The sequence below is a fragment of the Anopheles maculipalpis genome, chromosome 2RL, assembly GCF_943734695.1.
Source record: "Anopheles maculipalpis chromosome 2RL, idAnoMacuDA_375_x, whole genome shotgun sequence".
NCBI lineage: Eukaryota > Metazoa > Arthropoda > Insecta > Diptera > Culicidae > Anopheles > Anopheles maculipalpis.
The window spans coordinates 55,162,452-55,184,217 of NC_064871.1; the positions used below are offsets into that span (position 1 = coordinate 55,162,452).

Below are 21,766 nucleotides of genomic sequence, written 5' to 3' on the forward strand. Positions count from 1 at the left end.
GGCTATCTCTGTTCAACGGAGCTTCGATGTTTTTTGTTGTTTCTATTCTTTTCCTATAGTCCACATGGCTTTACGTGTGATAAATGAGTAGGACACTACACTCTATTTGTTTATCAATGCTATTGTTCAGCCCGTGTTTCTTTTTGGTTTTCTTTCGGAGAGCTCGGTTCGGGCGATAGGAATCGACTCTTTACTGTGATTAATTAGAACGAGCCAATCCGGTTGCGAATTAAGTATTACCGATCGATGCGTCGATGTGTGTTTGGGTAGCAAAGAGAGATGGAAGGAGTTATCGTCTGTCCTCCGCGGTCTGTCTGATGAGAACGAACGAGAATACTACAATATAACCTATAAAAGCTAGCGATGCTGCGCCATTTTCTGATCGACGGACCGATCGACCGACCGACCTTTTGGGGGTGGTAGCTTTACACTCCCTATATTTAATCATCAGTCGCAGCAACATAAAACCAAATCTAAAAAAACATCTATGTACGTGTGTGCGTGTATGTGTGGTGTGGTGGTGCCCGGTAGTATACCAGAGAATACATGTGTCGGATGGCCGGTTGGAAAGAAAGTCGATACGAAACGACACGAAACACACCCAACAAGCAAGATCCCGTTTGTTGCTGCATTAATGGACGTTTGATCAGTATATCAAACTCTACTATCATAAGTGTAGTAGCGTAAGCATTGAGACAAACATACAATACTGAACGCAAAACAAAAACAGTTCATACATAAAAACACACACACTCACTCACACAGAAAAATAAATAAGTTAAATAAATGTTTTAAAAATGAAAAAAAAATGAACCGATTGTTGTGAAAACAGTATATGAGATACTATCACACCTAGTGGATAAGGAAAATGAAATACAATTTTCAAGTTTCTTTTAAAACTTGTGCGGAAACTCGTGCCAAATGTTATGATTTTCTCTTAATAAAACAGAAGCAGCAATTCACAAAATACTCCCCATATCTCAACAACTTCACCAAAGTCTAAAATAAGGGTGAGTTTGGAGCATTCTTCCGTGACAGTGTTTCATCTCGTTAACACTGCCGTGACCAGGATTCGAACCTGGGTTACTACGGCCACAACGTAGGGTCCTAACCACTAGACGATCACGGCTATTGAATGCAGTTATTGAAAGAGGCACACATGGTTCATTTTAAAATGAAACATCAACACAAAGCAATAACAATATTTTATTACTAAAGTTCTATCAATATGAAGAAGCCACAAACTGGTGCGATAGTCTACCGATTTTTGTTGGGTCACTAAAACCCGTTTTTGCAGCTTGGGCTCCTTCGATTGGAATCAAATTATCAATTCCGATGAGCTTATTATTCATGTCAATACTGATGAGCTTATTCATGTATGCTTAAAAAGAAAATATTTTCATTGGAAAGGAAAGAAAACATAATAAAAATAATTTGTGCGTCGGCCGGGAATCGAACCCGGATCAACTGCTTGGAAGGCAACTATGCTGACCATTACACCACCGACGCGTTGTTCAAATGGCACGGTAAAAACGAACCAGACCGCAATTCCTGGAATTCCATTCAAAAAACCACTTATACAACCTCCATAGACAACGGTTAGTATTGTGCGTATCTCATTCACAGATACAGATTGCCCAAATGTTTGATTGGGTCTTTAATTCCACTCTTTTCGGTATTTATCAATTATATTCTCACAACAAACAAACACAAAATTAAGGTAAATTTTTTTAATTACTTATATTTATATGTTCGTACAATAATGAAAGTAAATAATAATAGTAAACAAACGATTGATTACAACAAACAAGACGTACCACTCATTATCAGAACCGTAACAAGCTGGCTCTAGGATGGATGTGATGTACCCACAAAACACACAGTATGAAATAAAAGCTATTGAAGTGTGATAAAAGTAAACCTAAGACAGACCATACACGATCAGACATCTCGTTTTTGTTACATCAAGAAAATAATGGGTAAGTGTTTCTTTCCATTTCCACTTCGCTTCCTACTCACTAACGTATGTATTGAGAAAGAATAGACCAGCTTCACATGAACGAATAGAAATTAAATTACTTCCAAATAAGAATAAATGTTGCCATTCTCTCCCGAGCGCCAATTCGACAGTAAGTTGGAACCTTAGCCATGACTCATAAACATTCACATATAGAATATATAACAAGCTATAACTTGTTGTCTGGACGTAAAAGACAGTAATACAAAGAAAAACGAGAAATAATTTATAACATGGCTAGGATACAGAGTAGGGAATTTAAAAAAAACATGAAAGTCAGTCTACTTTTTGTTTGCTGCATACGTTATTTGGCCTGTTGGTTCTCCATCCGTTACATGTCGAGTGTCATTAAATATGCTTGCCAGTGTTTGGCGTGATGTCACACTACCTTGTCCTACCACAGGCAAGTTAAAATTTAAAATTAAAGAGTATAGGTAAAAGATTAAAGATAGTAAGAAAGAGCACAAGAACATGGAATTGATTAAAATATGACAATGCAAATTTATATAATTTAGTAAATTCTAAAAAAACCTGATTGAATTGACCACTTCCAAAATGTGGTGTTTCATTCAATCGATACTAAGGATGAGTTTAGTTTTGTGTTTTGTTTAACGGAACGTCACTCCCGTTTCCCATGCTGACTGAGTTACCTACACGGCATCGGTACCTTACGAAGTTCTGTACAATCATATTCTGCGACTGACTCCTAACGCCGGAAGCTAGTTTTGAAGCCCTTCATTGAGGACAACACTTTGGCCATCATTGGAGCCTTGCGTGGTTTGGTCGGTTGGAACACTGTAAAAGAATTATATTCACGTAAAGTCGCCCACTGTTTTTTTTAAGTGTTTCTTATCTTACCTTGAGCTTGCGCATTATCGCGCACACCAGCCGCCACTCGTAACCGTGCATCACCGGCCTGCGTTACATTGCCAGCCTTGAGGGCAGCAACACGTGCTGCCGGTGAAACGACCGGTGCCCGTGCCGTACCGTATTTCACCTGCTTGCTAATCACACTTCGCGGTGGTTTAACGGCCGAATCAACGTACGCTAGCTGGGTTTTACGGATCGGTGCTGCTGCCTGTTCCTGTGACAGCTTAATATTTTGCGTCAGACTTCTCAGCTTCGCATCTCGTTCTTCGGAACAGCGCTGCAAGTAAACACGAAACGCGAAAAGTTCATTCAATGTACATCGAACCTACGAACCATTTGATGCCACTTACAAGAAACATTTCCCGCCACGTTTCCAGCTCCTCCTCGTTGCGTTGTTTCGAACGGAACGTTTTTTTGCAATGCTGTTCCCACAGCACATCGCTCTCCTCGACAAAGTGTGGATTAAAGTGCTCCAGGTGAAGCAACTGGTTCGGATTCGCTCGTTCCAGCACTGGCTTCAGTATGTAAAACGGTATACCACCGGTCGCGCCAATCTCATCGATATGATCCTGCAGCAACCGAATGCACAGCTCGTACAACGTCGGTATGACTCCCTTCGCGTTCGTCTTCATCCCTGAGTAAACCTTCGTACGAATGTTTTTCGACTGCATGCTCTGGCCGAGCGCTTCCTCTTCGGTAAGCGGTCGACCACCTTTGCCCCGACCACTCTGGCCACCCATAAACACACACTCCATAACGGTTTGATTGAGTGGCATCGGTCGGTAATGAGGTGAAATCATTGGTAGTGATTCCACTATTTCCGAAGCTTCCGGAAGCGGTTCTAACTTAACGTTTTGCGATAGAAGATCCGATGCCGTCGGTATGCCGCCATTACGACCAGTGGATCCAGTAGATAGGGAGGAAGTGGATTGCTGCTTACTTCTCGAGTAAGACGACGCTTGACCACCATCCCGATGGTTGGATGACGTAGACGAGGGTGATGATTTTACAACCGTTACTTTCACCTTTTCCTTACTAGTACCTGAGGCTTTTTTCTTAGATCCGGAAGGCATACCGATCATGGCGAGCGCATCGGCAAAGCTAGCTCCACCGGAACAATCAAGACCTTCCACGTTGACATCGTCACCCACGGAGTCGTCATTGGTTTGCTCTTGGTACGATCCCGATGAGGTTCGGGCTTTATCTTTTCGTCTCGATTTGGATTTCGATTCGCTTTCCGATCGCTCACGGGATGATTCCGACTTGTCGTGATGATCTCGCCGCTTGGAGGAAGAGGAAGAAGACTTATCCTTCTTCGAATGTGATGATGACGATAAAGGTGTAGAAATTACATTGGGAGACGAGGATATCGGCTGATCAGTAGTATCAGCGCTAGTGCCATGATCGGTTCTATGCTCCTTGCGAGATCGTTTCGACGATGATGCCGCATCTCTATCTGCATCGATTTCTTCTGTCGCGTGACGTTTTGAACTATTGCTGCTGCTGCGCTCCTCTTTCGACCGATGCCGGCCATGCTCTTTATGACTAGAATCTTTGCGTGCATGACTACTGCTGCTGCTGCTACCGCTACTACTATTATTACTGCTACTACCACCGGCACCGTGATCGTTTGTGTTGTTGCTGTGATGCTTTGAGGAACTGCGATCTTTGTGTCGGTCGCCGTCACCGTGCGATGACGATTTCTTTGACGATCCCTGGTGGTCCGACCGGGAAGAGGAGGTGGCGGAAGAAGATTTGTGAGACTTCGATTCCACTTCACTGACTGATGACTGATGCCGGTGATGATCGCTTTTCTTTCGATCGCTACTGTCTGTTTTGTGCTTGTGCCCGCTACTAGCACTGTTGGATATTTTCGACGTGGAACTGTGATGTTGGTTTCGTGAGCTGCTGCTGCTGTTGTCGCCCGAATGTCGCTTACTACTGTGATGGTCATTCCACTGGTCGGATGTTACTCGTTCTTCGGCACTTATCAAATGTTCCGGTTCCACTACACGATGATGCATGAGGTAGTGCACTTCTGGTTGGGCCGATTGTCCATACGATTCGTCCTCCTCACTATTGCTATCGTTACGGTTTGGTTCTTCCTCCTCCGCACGGAGCTGTTGTTCTCCATAGGAATCTAAAATTAAAATCAAGCGTAGTATTTTTTTTAAATTATATTTGTTTAACCTGTATAGGAGGAAAAATCATTCTGGAAAGGGATAAAGATATCCGGACTGTCACGAAACCTAAGGAGATGTAAATCTTCAGAGGGACTTATTGTCCTTCTAACCCAGCATTCGGCAGCGAAGAGAATGAAACGAAGCTTCTCCAGTCACTTTGTAGCAGTAATTCGAGGAAGCGCCCAGACTTCGTTGGCGTGACAGAAAATAGTAACTCCAATATATTTAACAGAAGATACAACACTTATTATGGTCAGAAAAGACGATTCCACAATTTTCGGTAAGGCATAGCATCAACCCGTCAAACAAATGGTCTAACTTCGCGCTCTTGGCTCGCTGTAGAAGTTCTCGATATCGTTCACAACCTAGCACTTGCGCTGGCGCCAATATGGTATTCTGGCCTTTTTAACGGATGCATCAGCGCCATCAATCCATTGCAAACAGCATAAAGAAAAGGCTTTACAGGCTAGGTTGTCCGGTGCCGTTCTCGTGACCAGCCTTGCGGAGCCGATGCGTTGCTGAAAATTTGTAAAGTTATAAAAGATTGACAATCATTGACGAGTGGTATAAAACGAATAGACGTTGGGGTCTCAGCCGAAAGGAACACCAGACAAGCTCACAAATAATGAAACAGTATTGGTTTCCAAAATCTTCTCTGATTTTGCTTTCAAAAAGCTAGCCAACTCTGTTGCAAGGATGATAAATTGAAGGGATCAACATGATTTTCCATCAACAATCAATTAACGCTGGGTACAAATCGAATTAACATACATAAATCAATAATTTACGATTCACTTCGACTTTGGCCAAACACTTTCAATTGTGTCCCCAGTTTAGCTACCAACTGTTAACTGTTGTATGTAATACATCGTACGTTGGAATTGAACTCGATCTTTTTCACATACCGTCTCGATCTGCATTATGATGTGATGCACGATCCTCAACTTCGTCATCATCATCATCATCATCGTCGTCGTCGTCGTCGTCGTCATCTTCGTCGTCATCATCAGGCAACGAACGATTATGGTGGCCGTCGGAGCCATCTTCTTCCTGATCGCTCATATCGTTCCGCTGTTGACCATTTTCATTCTGACGCCCATCCGAATCCGCACCTTCGCCATGCGCCCCGGCGTTGGCATTATTGTCATCCGACTCCTCTGCGGCTACCATCGCTTTCCACTTGGTCACGAGTGCTTTTGCTGCAATGCCCACCTCACCGTCGTACTTCCGGAGACTGTTGACCGTCCGCCCGATACCAGTGTCCTGCAGATGTCGCACGGATATGGGCAGCTTGTACAGCTTCCCGATGCAATGCACAATCTACGGAGACAGAAGATGAAATTGTTAATGTGATCGATTTGTTACTATAATCGTTGTGCCTTCCAAATATTCATACAGTTTATTGGAAAGTAGAAAATAAACACGTTGCTATTAGTAACGCTCATGAATATTGAACTGTGAAGCATATGGATTCAGGGTATACACGGGTTCAACACGTCAAGCATTGAAAACAATAGAAACCATGCTGAATTCATGTCTAAAATTAAATCATATCACAACTGTACTGTTTGTGGTGGTTTGTGTGGTCTACACTCGACCACCAACCGCGTCGTGGACGACACATCCATACAATTTACTGACGTCGTCGAGATAAAAGATTGCTTCGTTCTTGCTAGGGTGCAGTTTATGCTTCCGTTGGAAAAATGTTTGCTTAGAATGATACATTCTGACAAATTGGTCTGAAGGACAGGTAAGGTATCATTCAAGTAGACTAAGCAATAGATGATAGAAGGACGTCCTTGTTGAAAGCACAATCAGGAGAATGGGGTTTTACCTCGCTTGTAAGTCAAATAAACTTTACTTACCCTTGCCGTGTCATTTAATGACTTGTTGATGCTGGACTGGTAGTGATTGATAATGTCCACGACCGACGACATTTTGGGGCCCAATGAGTTCTGATACTTTCCTCGCGTACGATGACGATGGAGGTTTTTACCTTTCCTTAAGAGGGGTGTTTTTACTTTCTTGCCTCAGACAGCCTCTACGGTCTTCGGTGCCTTCTTTACCTGCTTGCGATCTTCTTTGGCTTGGCTCTATTAATTCAAGCACACACAACGTTAAACATACACACTCGCACACTCGCTTTCCCTCTTTTGCTCCCTTAAATTATTTATGTATATACTACACATGCAAACTTTACACACAGCAGGTACGTACGGGTTTAATGGGTACGATCGTGTCAGACCTTTTTTGCAAGGTGTTTCGGATTGACCCGTGGTTTTGTCCTTCAAATTATCACAACATTCGTGGCGAGCTAACGGGAAAGAAGGAAGGAGCTCTATATATGCTAACCAAACAGCACACAATAATCTCTATTGTTACATCCTATTACCACGGGTGTCTCTTACGATCTACCTAAGTCCAAGGAATGCTACGGTCTTTTTTCCCACACAGCATAACTGCTATTTTCCAAGTGCCTCAGCTACTTGTACGCACGCATATGCGTAAACAAGAGCACATGTACGTACACGCACACACAGCCCCAGACACACACTATTGTAGATTCACACCTGGCGGTTGGTGCGTTGCTTAGGGGAAAATCGCTTGCCAACACGTCGAACGTCGTCTGGTTAAGGCTTGCCGCTTCTCCCCCTCGACCAGGTTTTGGCGACGGTTTCCTATCGGTGAGCCGGAGGATGAGCTATGGAGACTAGAAACATTCGCTCGGTGCATTTGTCAATTGCGCCACATTTTCACGTTGACTTTTCTCTCACTTTCCTTCTCCACACTGCAAGATCCGTTACGCAATGAAATTCACAGGCACGAACGAAGACGACTTCACTTAGTTGCAGAAGCTGTTGCTGACTCTCTGGCGCTGCTCAATGGATTGTTGTTGATTCTGCGATTCAATTTTCACTTAATTAGAAGGTCAGCGATAACGTAAGCAAAACGACACAAATATGCTGCTGACTTATCATTGCAGGCATACATACGCGTTCGATACACACCATTCCTGCCTACGTTCATCAGCTGAAACGAAAATTGCCCGTGTGTGCGTGCATTTGCTCCGAGCGCATATCTGTCAAACTTCGGCTTATCATTGCACCACTACTACCAGCAGGTGACCAGTGCCTGCTAATTAAATGTCTAAACCTGGCAGTTAAAGGGACCATGGGAAAATTTTCAACATCCACATAATACAAACATTAAATTCAATTACGTTACATTTATGTCATTTCTGTACAGTAAACCCTTAATCGAAAAAGAAAAAAATACAACTTCGGCAAGTTCATACTAGACCACTTCCTCTTCTACACCCTGTAGATGTGGCTGTCAAATGTCAACATCCCGAACAATTCCTATACGAGTGTGTGTGTGTGTGTGCGAACACACATGACAGTATTGTTTACGGTGTTTGTTTTGCTTCTTCTTCTGCACCGGGTTCGTTGCTCGCCCGCACCAATATGATCGCTTTTTCCCCGATGCGTGACGTCACACTACCGCAACCGCGGCCGTATCGAAAAATAGAAATCCCTTCACCGGATCGAACTCGCACCCACACACACGCATGGTCGTTTTACCTGCAGCACGCACATCTCAAACCCCTTCCCTCACGTGTATACTCATTCTTGTAGGGCAGAGGGGCAGGTGTTGAGCGGATATGGAAAAGGACATGCCTTCGGTGGACAGTGCTGCTGAACACAATCATATCACAATAATGCTAACACAGCGCGTGCTGCTCGTGAGACATAAATTTCGCAGAAAGCGCTCTCGCACGGTCAATCCGTCCCGTTGGTGCTTCGCGGGCAGTGCGAGATTTCGTTCGCTTCACTTCTCAAGCAGCGGCGGCTAGGTGAGTATATATACAACATATACGCGTATATGCACTACATGCCACGGTGTGTTTGTGTTCCACGTGTGCGTACGCGCGCGTGTGTGTGAACCGCGGATACGCAAAAAGGCGATGAGCGAACGAAAAGTGTGTGTGCGCACTGTAGCCTGCAAGTGCGCCTGTCAAAACGAAACGCCACACGCCACACAGTTCCCGGATTTCGGAGCCGTGTGCTGCTGTTCGCCGTCACCGTCGTCGTATTCCAACGCAAACCGTGAAGCAGGAACGCGGTCTGTTGCGGTTCTTCGTTCTGCCGTAGAAGTCCTCCGGGTAGTGTGTTCAGTGAGTGTGCGTGCGTGTGTGCGGGCGTTTGTGTGTGGCTTTTTTGGTTCGGAATTTTCTATCCATTTTTCTTGGTGCGTTCTTTGCGGTGTATTACTTTTGCTAAATCATTTTCTTTTATAAAAGCATTTCGCTTACCGTTGAAATACGAAATGGCATACCAAAATTTAATAATTACATTTACAAAGAAGTCAAGTAGAGTTTCAGTGATGGCGTGATTTGCCCTCGCGTGTGTTTGTTCCTTTTTTTTTTTTTTTTTGTTTAGGGATACCTAATTTCGCGTATCAGAACGCACTTTACGTGCCCGGTTGTATTACGCCATCTAATTTTGATTCTTGCCCTTTCCTTTTTATTTTTAACTCGAATCTGCACACCCCTTTTCTGGAATACGTGCGCGGTGCAGCAGTCTGTTGTAGTAACCAGCAGTAATCAACAACCATGTATCATCTGAAGACGATCGCCAAGAATGCCACCATCAAGCAGGAGGTGGCCACCCTGGTCAAGGCTGTGGCGGCCGTTCAGCAGCCGTCGATGGTGGTGAACCAGCAGCAGCCCAAGCGCACCTACGCCGAGCACCAAATCCCGGAACGTCTGAAGGACGTGTCCACCGCCGCCAATCCTCGCTTCTTTGACATGGTCGAGTACTTCTTCCACCGTGCGTGCCAGATCTGCGAGGACAAGCTGGTGGAGGACATGAAGGGCCGCGCCTCGATGGACGAGAAGAAGAAGAAGGTGAAGGGTATTCTGATGCTGATGCAGCCGTGCGATCATATCATCGAGATTGCATTCCCGCTGCGACGCGATTCCGGCGACTATGAGATGATCACTGGGTACCGTGCCCAGCACTGCACTCACCGTACGCCGACCAAGGGCGGTAAGTAGTACAGAGGGGTTGGTTGCGGTGGGATGAAAACCAAGTCGAAAATCGTACCACTTCAATGTTTATGTGTGTGTGTGTGTTAGGGGGGAATGTTCCGGTTATGTAACAACGACGTACGGCCGACCGTAAAATGCGTTGGCCCACCATCAGGAAAGGAAAATTTCTGGGGAAAATGATTGTACCGGTGAAAAAGAAACTGTATGAGGAAAAGGACAAACAGCTAGGTGGTTCTTTCACTTTTCTCTCGCGCGTGGTCACTTGCATGATACTGCCTTTTACATTTTCCCTCACTTTTGTTGGTGTATTTCTCCCCAACGGGAGATCTTTGAATGATTAATGATGTGTAGGACGCCCACGAGGAAACGGGTTTGTTTAAGAATAGAGAACGGACGTTTATCGTTGCAAAACTGAAACCATTCATTGCCATTGGTCAAGTGGAGTAATTCCGATTTCGTGACTGTGAAAATGTTTACTTAATGAACTTAATGTGTGGATTACTATTTAAAATTATAAACACTAACATTACGCATCGATTATAGTGATGGAACCGATTTCCTCACGTGATGCGAATATGAATATCTCGGTATCATGGCCTACTCCTCTGCATTACAGTTGTCAAGCAGAGCGCGTTGAGAGAGATAAGTGAGACACACATCGGAATAACAGCTAGCTTCATGCTGCAGACCGTATCGCGTATGTAATGCTGCAATAAGTACTCCCCATTATTATCTACCAAAAGACGTAAGACTCACGAACAGAAATGGAAACCAACATCGACATCCGAATGGGATGGCTAGAAAATGGGAATTTGATGTTGAAGATCGAAAATGGAATGCTCCTCTCGCTAACTGAAGCATTGTTTTTTTTTTCTTTCAAGGATCAATTGAAGTTATTCTATTCGTGAGCAATAAAGATTAGATTACAAATGCGGGGCCTGAAGTGTCACCGAACGCATAAAAGCGCTCAGAAATTGGAATAAGATAGAGGGAAGAGAGAAAAAAGTGTTGCGATGAAGATATCAGTTTGTCCGCATTTGATTTGTCTTCGCTGTGAATCAATGAAGGGGCAGGGTGTCTACTTTAATTGAACTGTGCGTTACAGTATTTCTCACGAAATGATTCAGTTTTTCCCAGGAATGATATCGCAATTTTGTGAATGTCGTCGTGCGTATGCCAAGATTCCTATGCCTATGCGTAATAGGCAGAATGATGTGAAAGCAAAAGGCCAACATCATTCTTGTCGCAGTGCGAAAAAACAACTGCAATGCCCGGAACAAGAAAAGAAACATAGCGAACACATGTTCAAGATGTTGTCAAGCCAGCACGTGGTCTTTAACGCGAGAAGCTGCTGTTCTGGCTACGAAGCGCCGTTCATTGCATTGATGGACTTGGAGTGCACTCGCAAAGTGGGAGCCACTTGAAGGCAGAATTCCATTATACACTTTCACCCCAAGTCGAGGGGATGAAAGCGAACTTCAAATCGTGCGCTGTTGTCATAGCGCTTACTGCTGTCCGGGAAAGGTCGGGCTGAGCGATGCTTGATACACACGATCGTCAACCTCTCGAAAGAGGGGTGAGTAGTTGTTCTGGTTGTCTGGAAAACGAAGGGTTTAAAGCGATTATCATCTACAGCGGCAATCGTAACGTACGCATCACTCGCGCAACACCGCACAATTAATAGGGCCACCCGAGCAAAGGCGTAACTGGGCGATCATTCTCCACACAAGCAAGGTCACATAACGTTGATAAGCCCTATCGAGCGGGAATGGCCCACCGGAAAGGGCGATGAGAAAGTGAGAACAGAAACCAATAGCTGTAGGGCTTGGTTTGGACCGGTCCGGATTGCGCATAGCACTGCGCGCGATTCTAATGTAACTGCGTTTGAGTGTGTAGGTCTGTCGTTTTGCTGATAACAGTAGCCAAGGGAAACACTGTTGCAAAAAGAAGCAGAAAGGGATCCATGTGATGCGCGTGAACAATAATCGTGCGACGCCTTACGGCGTGTAAAGGAGATAAACAACATGTGTCCCTCTAAACTCTTGACATGGTGTTAGGTCTCTAAATATAGGTCCATTTTTGCGCCTGTTTTTTTGGGTTAAGTGTTGGTACTTATCTCACAAAGCTGTATCTCTGTAGGGATCGTTCGATTATTGTGACGAATCAATGTTATTCCAATCCAACTCACTGCTGGCAATGTGGTACCGTGTAACCTGCTCCTTGCAACTTTCGGGGGGTGTGTCTCTCCGTTAGGAATGGTTTGCGTCACGATGAACTAAAATCGATTCACACCGGCTAAAAATATTGCTGCACAGTTTGCTGGCCCAGAGGTGAGCCCTCGGTGCACGGGTAACAGGCTCCCTCCATGCAACAATCCGCGCACTCTCTGGGCACTCGATTGGTGTGTCAGTGGGCCACATTTATTCTCTGCTGGTGTTGCTCGCGGGATTTGCCTGCCGGAGGTATTCTTTCTGTTTATTTGCTTCTTGCGACGATTGTGTCACGATGTCACGAGGCCCAGCCAGCCTGTTCGCTAATGTAACACGATGTTACGTAAAGCAAACGATACGGTTGTTCTCGCACCCAAGAAGCCGATATTGAAGTCTATTTGCTGTTGCTATCCTGTCGAAAAGAAATAATAGCAGCAAGGTGTTGTTAATAAAAAGCCGCGTGGCTCCGTTCGGTAATACCGATTCAACACAAACGATCTAATTATCAAACTTGCCGCCATGATAAAGTTCGGTTTCTGTGTCTCTAATTCGCACCCTAGTAAAGCCCGGCCGAAAAACGCAACTCACTCACAAGCATGTTTTGACATTTACTAACAAACACCAACGGCTTCTAGGTCGGTGTTTTTGTCACTGTTGTTTGTAAAGTATGCGACATTCTAACACACCTGTCGAAGAAGGCTCTATTAATAGCCAACCGTGGCAGTAAGTTGAGGAATTTCATCGAGTTTGTCTGGTCCTGCAGGTAGCTAGTTATCGCGACAGACAGCAATGTGTTTTTCTTGTGTCTTCTCTGGTGCAGATTGTTGTTTACGTGGGTCTACAATTTTTTTCATTTTACGATTAAATTAGCATACGTGCTAGAACTACATTCTCCGTGCTGTTGTTCCAAGAAACAACTTACCTGCTCGCATGTGAAATGGAAGAATCTAATGTAAGCTGCAATGGGTTATGCAAATCAGTAGATAAATACGAATTCAATTCCCGTTTTGCCATGTGAGTATCATCTGTGAGGGTTATTCGATTTCGTTAGCACCTCTCTTCTGGTGCCCTGGTAACAATCTGTGATGCTAGAATGATAAAAGGAGCTCTTAGTAATCCAATATCCGCTTGTTGTTTACAAGGAGTAAAATTAAAATTTATCTGTCAAATTAGAACCACCTTGTCGATACATTGTTGTAAACATTGGCGATAAACAGCGTACGATCATAGTTCGCATTCGATTACAGCCAACGGGCCAATGGAATTGGTAAATAATTTGAATTGTTGTACAGAACACATACCTACACCCGAGTGCGATCGTCTACGACACTACTGGGGATCATTTTGCACCTTGCAGACCACTTGATGGTTGCTATGGTGTTACATAACGACGCACAGCAATTTGTCGGCCTGCTTGATTTTTTGTAATCGCTTCCCCTCGGCACGACGGTCGATGTTTGTGTTTTGCATCGGTTTAGGCAGACGACGGGTGATAGAACCTTCTAAATTTAGCTCTTATGCGGCCCAATTCGACGCACCAGCTACTACCCCCTGTAAAGCTACACCATGAAGAAACACCGGTTTAAGAAACCCAAAAAACCGGAGAGCATTCACAACACCGTAGAGGAATCTCTCTGTTGTGTGGATCAAAACAAATCATGCGAACCAAGATCACACGATCAGTTGCTCTACACCCTCTACATGTTTGTGTGTCTGTGGCTGCGAGAAGGTTTTGTGGTCGACTGCTCACCGGATGACTAATCTTTTATGTGAACGGTGCCCAACAACAGCATACCACTGTGTATCTTCTTCGATTCCTCGACGCTGCGGTAAAACATTCTAAACCGGTTGGGCACGCATTTTTGGTTGTTGCTATGTCGTGTTGTTTGTTGCCTTTCTCGTGCCCCTAAGAAGAGGTTAACGCTTTAGGTGTTTTTTTTTTTTTCATTGATACGAGTAAAAATGGTCAACGCCGATAGACATTTTACATGCTTTGTTGCTGTCTTATTGACATTTGATGAAAGGTACATTGTACTGCGTCAATGTTAGAACTAGTATGCCATGCAAAACAGCAGTCCGAAAGCCTTGAAGAGACAGGCACAACTTCTTTACCTTGTTGATAAGCGCTCTACTCGCACTCGCAAGATGGGGAAAAAAGAACCCAAAAACGTGAAGCAACGGACATGTAGCACCTCGTGGTGGTGGCTGTGAATATCTTATCTCCGGGTACGGGTCCGTGGCTTGTTATTCGGCACTGACCTTGAAGAAGTGACATCTTCATGTGGTTTCTATCGAGCGATTCATAATAAAGGATTATGTTGCCCGCGGGGAAGCGCTATCACCTCTTTCTCACTCATCCTGTAATCTGATAATCATTTTATCACTCTGTCTGTCTGCCCGTAGGTATCCGTTTCTCGCTGGATGTGTCGCGTGATGAAGTGAAAGCCCTGTCCGCGCTGATGACGTTCAAGTGCGCCTGTGTGGATGTACCGTTCGGTGGCGCAAAGGCCGGCGTTAAGATCGATCCGCGCAAGTACTCAGAGCATGAATTGGAGAAGATTACCCGTCGTTTCGCACTGGAACTGTCGAAGAAGGGCTTCATTGGCCCGGGCATTGATGTGCCGGCACCCGATATGGGAACGGGCGAGCGTGAGATGTCGTGGATTGCCGACACATACGCCAAGACGATCGGACACTTGGACATCAATGCGCACGCGTGCGTTACCGGCAAACCAATCAATCAGGGCGGTATTCATGGACGTGTGTCGGCCACCGGCCGTGGTGTTTTCCATGGACTAGATAACTTCATCAAGGAGGCAAACTATATGGCCCAAATCGGTACGACTCCAGGCTGGGGTGGCAAGACCTTCATCGTGCAGGGTTTCGGTAATGTCGGTCTGCACTCGTGCCGTTACCTTACGCGTGCCGGAGCCACCTGTATCGGTGTTATTGAGCACGACGGTTCGATCTTCAATCCACAAGGTATCGACCCGAAGGTAGGTAGCCACTGTTTGTGCAATAGCTCTCAAATAGTTCAACTTGATTAATGTTTTGACGGTTAATTGCAGGCTCTGGAAGATTACAAGAACGAGAAGGGCACGATCGTTGGCTTCCCGGGCGCTCAGCCGTACGAGGGCGAAAATCTTATGTACGAACAATGCGACATTTTCATTCCGGCTGCCGTTGAGAAGGTCATCACCGCTGACAATGCTGGTAAAATTAATGCCAAGGTAACGTCTGTCGCAATCAGATGCAGCAAATCATGGAACATTACTTCTAGACTATTCAATTTGCGTGATCGCATCATACATTCACAGATCATTGCTGAAGCTGCCAACGGACCGACCACACCAGCTGCCGACAAGATCCTGATCGATCGCAACATCCTCGTGATTCCGGATCTGTACATCAACGCCGGTGGTGTGACGGTTTCGTTCTTTGAATGGCTCAAGAACCTGAACCACGTCTCGTACGGTCGTCTGACGTTCAAGTACGAGCGTGAATCGAACTACCATCTGCTCGGTAAGTTTTCGCTGCCTTGTACGACGAACAACGATGGCTTGGCAAAAAATCAAAAACATAAAATTGTATTAGTAGCACACTGCTTGCTTTCGGACCAAAATCTTCAGCCTATGAAGATGTACTAGGCACGCATTAATCGCTACACCGAACGAACTCTAGCACACACGTAGCAGGTGTTGTGTTCTTTAGGTTGCTTTGTTTTTAGCGAGAAAAAAAACAATTGGCCTCTACCGCAGGTTACCGCACTCTGTTGGTTACTGTCATTCCATTGGACCAACTGCACCTAACAGGAATTGGCTTTGAATGCAGCTTTCGCCTTTATGACCATCTTCTAATCCAACACACAAATCTGGCCAGCATGTGCAGCGAATTAATTTGTTACGATCGAGAACGGGTTGGTGTGTTCAGCTTTTAACCATCAACCCGTAACCCGTAGTCAGCTGACGGTAGCAAAATGAAAACGAAATTTAAACACACATCCCTAGAGGAGAATCCGCTGGCTTTCTCGTAACTGCGCCACTATTTCATTTGTTTCTTTTTCTCTTGCTTTATTTTACCACCTTTTCTTTCCTTCTTTCTTTCTTCTATTTTCTACACTTCACACACCTTACGTTTGTTTTAATATGGCTTATATTTCGATCGCGCAGCCTCCATTCAGCAATCGTTGGAACGATTCGTATTTAGCGACGAAGAGAGTAAAGTATCCCAACAGTTTACGGTGGTGTCTCTCTTTGTGCTTGTGTACACGATACCTGTGTTTATTTTTTTTTAATTTTTGTGTAATTGGCATTACATCGATCACTTCCGTTCCCTCCTCCGCAAAAGACTTCCAACTCTGTGTAATTTCCGTCCGGTCCGTGCAAAATTTCTTGCATGGTGTTTTTTTTCTGTTTTCATACTACTACACCAAGTGGATCTCTGTCTGTCCACATTTTAATCTACAATTGGTTCGTTCCACAAAATTCTGTCCATCCTGGTTGTTCCTCCTGCCACAACGATCTTGTCCTCCGCGTTCTCATCCTCATTAACCAATCGGTTCTGCCCACTCGAAAATCGCTCGCAATCGATCCGCGTGGTTCAAGTTAACGAAAATCCACCCAAATGCCTGATAAAACGTTGCTCTGCACTTCCAATAATTGCTTGTCAACAACGACAATAAAATCACTAACTTTGTGATGCATGGTTTGCCGTGTGAAATTGTTTGATGTTAACCAATTTTAGTCCTAAAATAAATAATTCATACCCGCGCACCCCCTTAATACAAGTATTGTTGTGCGTATTTGTAATATTTGCGCGTGGAATTTTAACAGCAACAAACAGAAGCTGCTGTCACACGGGACACACCCGGTTAATTGATTGATTCCTTTCTCTTTTCTTGATTCGCCCGGTCGGTACGCACAGAATCGGTGCAAAGATCGCTCGAGGCACGGTTCGGCACGGTCGGCGGTAAGATACCGATTGAAGCGTCGGAAGCATTCAAGAAGCGCATCTCCGGTGCCTCGGAAAAGGACATCGTGCATTCCGGGCTGGACTACACGATGGAACGGTCGGCCCGCGCCATCATGACCACCGCCATGCGCTACAATCTCGGACTGGATCTACGCTCGGCCGCATACATCAACTCGATCGAAAAGATCTTCCAAACGTACCGCGATGCCGGTCTCGCCTTCTAAAACATGCGCGTTTTGACGTTTGGTCCTCGGACAAAATTTGCCTCCTCTCTTGCCTCTGAATAGTGTTGTAGGGTTTTTTTTTGTGCTTTAATTCTTCGCCCCGTCATTTATAACGTGTTCGTAAGGACAAGGCATTTCGGTTTTTGTGTACTTTACTACTGTATAATTTTAATATTCTCTCGATCGCGTTCGTCTTCATGTCACTTGTGCGTGAGGAATTACATGAAATAATTAATATACGAATATTTTATTGAACAAATCGAAAATTTGCACACTCTTTTCTAAGTCAACGTACGGTGCTTGCATTGTTTTTCCATTGCTTATCACACACACACACACACGATGTCTCTCGATCACAACAAGTGATCGTCTGATGTATTGCTACTGGCCAATTGGGTACGGAATGCGTTAATTCGTTGTTGTGGTGTGCATTGCGCCGTTTTTTTTTGTCGTAAAATTTTTGACCAGTTTTTCTTCCATTCTTTTTCTCTTTTTTTTCTTCTCTCTCTCCATCTATCTACCTCAACAATTCGTTTGTCAAAATCGTGCCGGGCGCACGATTCGTGGTATGTGTGTGGCCTTTACTACTACTACTTCTACTACTACTACCACACTACCAACAAATCTATCCAGCATCCGTCCAGGAATCGCTCGAAAAGTATATGAGCGCGGAAGACAGTAAAGTATCCACAATTTCCCAGCTTGTACAACAAATGTTTCGCAAACCCACCACTGATTCCCGTCACCGCAAGTTTCGTTTCACGTATTCCCTTCCTTTCGTTATTTACGTTTTTCTCTTTCTATTGTCTTCTGCACTTTTTCGTTGTGTTAATTTATTTGCCTCTTTTGTATTTAACTTACTTCCTCTTCCTGCTCTCTTAAGATTAAATTGGATAATGGTGTGCCCGAAACGTGCTGCGAAAAAGCGAGGATTATATTTTTTCTTTTCTGTGTGTGTTGTGTGATATATAATTCCTTCTTTTATGAAATTTTGTTTTTTTTTTAGGGATTTGTTCGTCCGTTTTTTTGTTTCCGGTTCCTTAAAATTCTTTGTATTATGTATTGTTAACAAAATTATGATAGGATTTTAGAAATTTTCCTTACAATTTTGTATTGTCCATTGATCACTTCCAACAGTTAAGATAAACCTTGTTTCTTTTTAATATTTCCTAAAATAGTTTTTAAAATTAAATTTTGAAAAATACTTCGTAATCATTTTTGCATTTGAATATTTGATTTTGATGCTTCGACCACTATTTGCACACTTTTGATAATGTTAGATAGTTGTTCATCGGTCTCACTTTTTAGATTCATGCCATGGTGCAGTACCAGAAGTTTATTAAGCTTTCCGTTATAGCGTTCGGTGTCTTAGTATTTCGTCAGACGTTAGAAGACGTTGTAAAATTTTACGTTGCAATATTCGTTTGCTTAAAATGAGCTTCACTATTTTCATCATCTTCGCTAAAATCGACTCGTTAAAACTCAAGATTTTGGAACAAAATATCGTGACAGTTATGTTCAAAAGCTTGTCCATGATGTTGAGAATCATGATCTTACTGATATAGCTTTGCAAAATTGTTTAATAAGTTTCATTACAAATACGATTCACCAAGTCTTCCATCTGCTTTTTAAACCAAAGCATGAGGAAACATTTGCTTCACTACTGAAAATGAAGATACATGCAATACAGTTCTATGGGAAGTTGAAATCTGCGCTACAGGAAATGGTCGTGTAGAAAAAGTATAGTCTGTGTACAAATAAGGCAACCCAAAAGTTTTAATACGTTTATTTTAGACTCGTTTGCAACTAAATACTCATTGATTGTAATCGCTTGAAGAGTTTGTAATTAGTTTTCTATTGTTTCGCCTTATTCTTCTCCAACTTTTAGTTTTTTTCTCCTTTGGTTTCAACGTTAGACGCTGTTCTCTTATTGTTATTGTTTCTCTCTTTTGTTTGAAAACTCGTAGTTGACCTTCTTTCTCTGTCCAAGCGTTAGCCTTTGAACCCTTTTTGTTTGTTTGAATGTTGTTCGGCTCCTTCTTCTTCATTGTTTAACCGCACGCTCGTCTTCTGTCGGGTCTGTCTCGTTGTACAAAATTACTTGTTAAAATTCGGTGTACCATGGGAAATACGTACTAACAGATGAAAAGTATGCAAATTTAGCAGATAAGTTAAGCGTTTACTAATTTTTACTTTTTTATTTTACCCTCATTAAATTGTCAGCTATGGTATCGTTTCGTTGTTAATTAAGTTTAATTTTGTAAGCAACCTTTCCACGTGCCATTTATCATTTGGGGTTTCTTTTTTTTTCTAAATCTTCTATTGGATTATTAATTTGTGAGGGGAACAAAAAGAAAATCATCCACGCTATCAATTCTATTTTGCACCTTCTCCCTTCACAATTCCTTACCGATTCGATCTTCGTAGATCGATCAATTCTTCTATTTTCCCTTGCTATACGACGATTTTAACGCTTGTTTAATGAATTTCCCTTCTGTTTGTTCTTATTTCGCTCTCTGTAGAATCTGTACAGGCCTCGTTGGAACGTCGCTTCGGTAATGTCGGTGGCAAGATCCCGGTTACACCGTCGGAAGCCTTCCAGAAGCGCATCTCGGGTGCGTCGGAAAAGGACATCGTCCACTCCGGTTTGGACTACACGATGGAACGTTCGGCCCGTGCCATCATGAAGACGGCCATGAAGTACAACCTTGGTTTGGATTTGCGTTCCGCCGCGTACGTCAACTCGATCGAAAAGATCTTCCAAACGTACCGTGACGCTGGTCTCGCTTTCTAAGCTACGCGGAACGATACACGGCTTGAGAACAAAATGGAGAGTTCGACTTAAGATAAAACAAATGCCAGCCAGCAACAGCAGCAACCGATACTAAGATCGCCGCGATCGAAAGTTCAAACCCTTCTTCAGCATTAGGCATTTTTAACGGATTGGTTTCGAGCTACCTCATACGGCTGGAAGTGAAGGTTTTCCCACCCAACAAGATTCCCTCCCACTCACTTACACACAAACAAACACGTGTACACATTCCTATAAAAAAAACATTCCAGTACGGAAACATTGATACCAATTGCCGTTGCATTTCACACATTCCAGTTTAGCTTGTTATGATTTTGGCCGAAAACGGTATGAGCGCTTCCTTGCTTCGGTTATGTGTGTACATTGCTATACGTGTGTGCGATATATTGCACTTTAATCATTTTTATTTGCATCCTCCAATGTACTTACGATAATCGTGCGATACATCATCTCGACTTGATTATACCTGTGGATGTTATATACGAGCAGTGTAGTAGAGTTTAGTACTAAAGGTGAGAGGTTTTTCGTATAAACCAACCGAAAAGCAGCTTACCGGAGTATGACCACCTTAGCATTGACCACAACCGGGGGTAAAAACGTCGTGTCGAAAAAATGCAGCAGTATATTTAGATATAATGGGAAATTTAACTAAACAGTACACAGCCGCCCTTACCTACGGTTCGGCTCGGCCAGGAGAAATTTCCCAAAACATATGCAACCGGCTGCCTTTTGTGCTATTATTACTTCTACTACTACTACTCTGTTCTTATCGAAGCAAAGTTTACAACTTCAAGAACTGTTCTAGCTCATACACGCATATACACAACAAAACAATGTAGCCGAATAGTACCGCGATTGATTTTAAAAAGTGAAAAGATCGGTGAACAAATACTGCCGCCAATACTAATGGCGCACAAGCACTCATACTTAAGCATAGCGAGCAACTCCTACCCAAAAGCCACGTTTAACTGGGAGAAGACGAAGAAAACAATAGGAAGCATTGACAACAACTTTAAACAAAGAGTGAACGTGAATAAACAAACAAAATACACACGTAAAGCTAATAGTGTGTTTGGAGTTTTTAGTTATTTTTTTATTGCGAATCCGAAACGAGAAAGCGTCACAAAATGGGGAACTATAAATTCTCCCATCAGGACCGTCTCCCCTTAGTGAGGATTGGCTAACCAACTACGTGGTATCGACAGTCTAGAAAGCCATTTCGATGGCCGGCATGACCTAGGTCGTTAAGCCAAGAAGAGAGAGAGAGAGAGAGAGAGCAATTCCCAAGTCCTAATCTAATCACCAATGCGTAAGGTAGAAGTCCCGTCTTAGATCAGGAAACAAACCGCGAGGGCGTAAGGAGCGAGGTGAGAGAAAGGGAAGAACAGTTCGACGATAAGGATAGCGCTCTAATTAGTCGGCTCGTCCT

The 21,766-nt window shown here is 43.7% G+C and overlaps 2 protein-coding genes and 2 non-coding genes across 9 annotated transcripts; 1 reads left to right on the forward strand and 3 right to left on the reverse strand.

Moving 5' to 3' along the window:
* Positions 1-1,057: 1,057 nt before the first annotated feature.
* On the reverse strand, positions 1,058-1,129 carry Trnah-gug (transfer RNA histidin (anticodon GUG)). Its single transcript has one exon. It is a non-coding gene; the product is annotated as a tRNA-His (tRNA).
* A 308-nt stretch (positions 1,130-1,437) lies between these two features.
* Trnag-ucc (transfer RNA glycine (anticodon UCC)) lies at positions 1,438-1,509 on the reverse strand. The gene has a single exon. It is a non-coding gene; the product is annotated as a tRNA-Gly (tRNA).
* A 1,214-nt stretch (positions 1,510-2,723) lies between these two features.
* On the reverse strand, positions 2,724-7,086 carry LOC126559746 (transcription elongation factor B polypeptide 3). The gene is made up of 5 exons (XM_050215918.1): positions 6,936-7,086; positions 5,976-6,390; positions 3,238-5,027; positions 2,876-3,164; positions 2,724-2,812 (listed from the first exon to the last, which is right to left on the reverse strand). The coding sequence occupies exons 1-5, from the start codon at positions 7,005-7,007 to the stop codon at positions 2,724-2,726; spliced, it is 2,655 nt and encodes an 884-aa protein (XP_050071875.1). The 5' UTR covers positions 7,008-7,086.
* Positions 7,087-9,625: 2,539 nt separating this feature from the next.
* On the forward strand, positions 9,626-20,319 carry LOC126557521 (glutamate dehydrogenase, mitochondrial). Of its 6 annotated transcripts, XM_050213321.1 has the most exons (7): positions 9,626-10,118; positions 14,734-15,326; positions 15,399-15,560; positions 15,648-15,852; positions 16,500-16,547; positions 18,159-18,203; positions 20,048-20,319. In XM_050213321.1, exons 1-7 carry the CDS (start codon positions 9,683-9,685, stop codon positions 20,317-20,319), a joined length of 1,761 nt encoding a protein of 586 aa, XP_050069278.1. In that variant the 5' UTR covers positions 9,626-9,682. The 6 variants fall into 6 exon arrangements, with proteins under 6 accessions (XP_050069278.1, XP_050069280.1, XP_050069282.1 ...); XM_050213323.1 differs by lacking the exon at positions 18,159-18,203; XM_050213325.1 differs by lacking the exon at positions 16,500-16,547.
* The last annotated feature ends 1,447 nt before the right edge of the window (positions 20,320-21,766 follow it).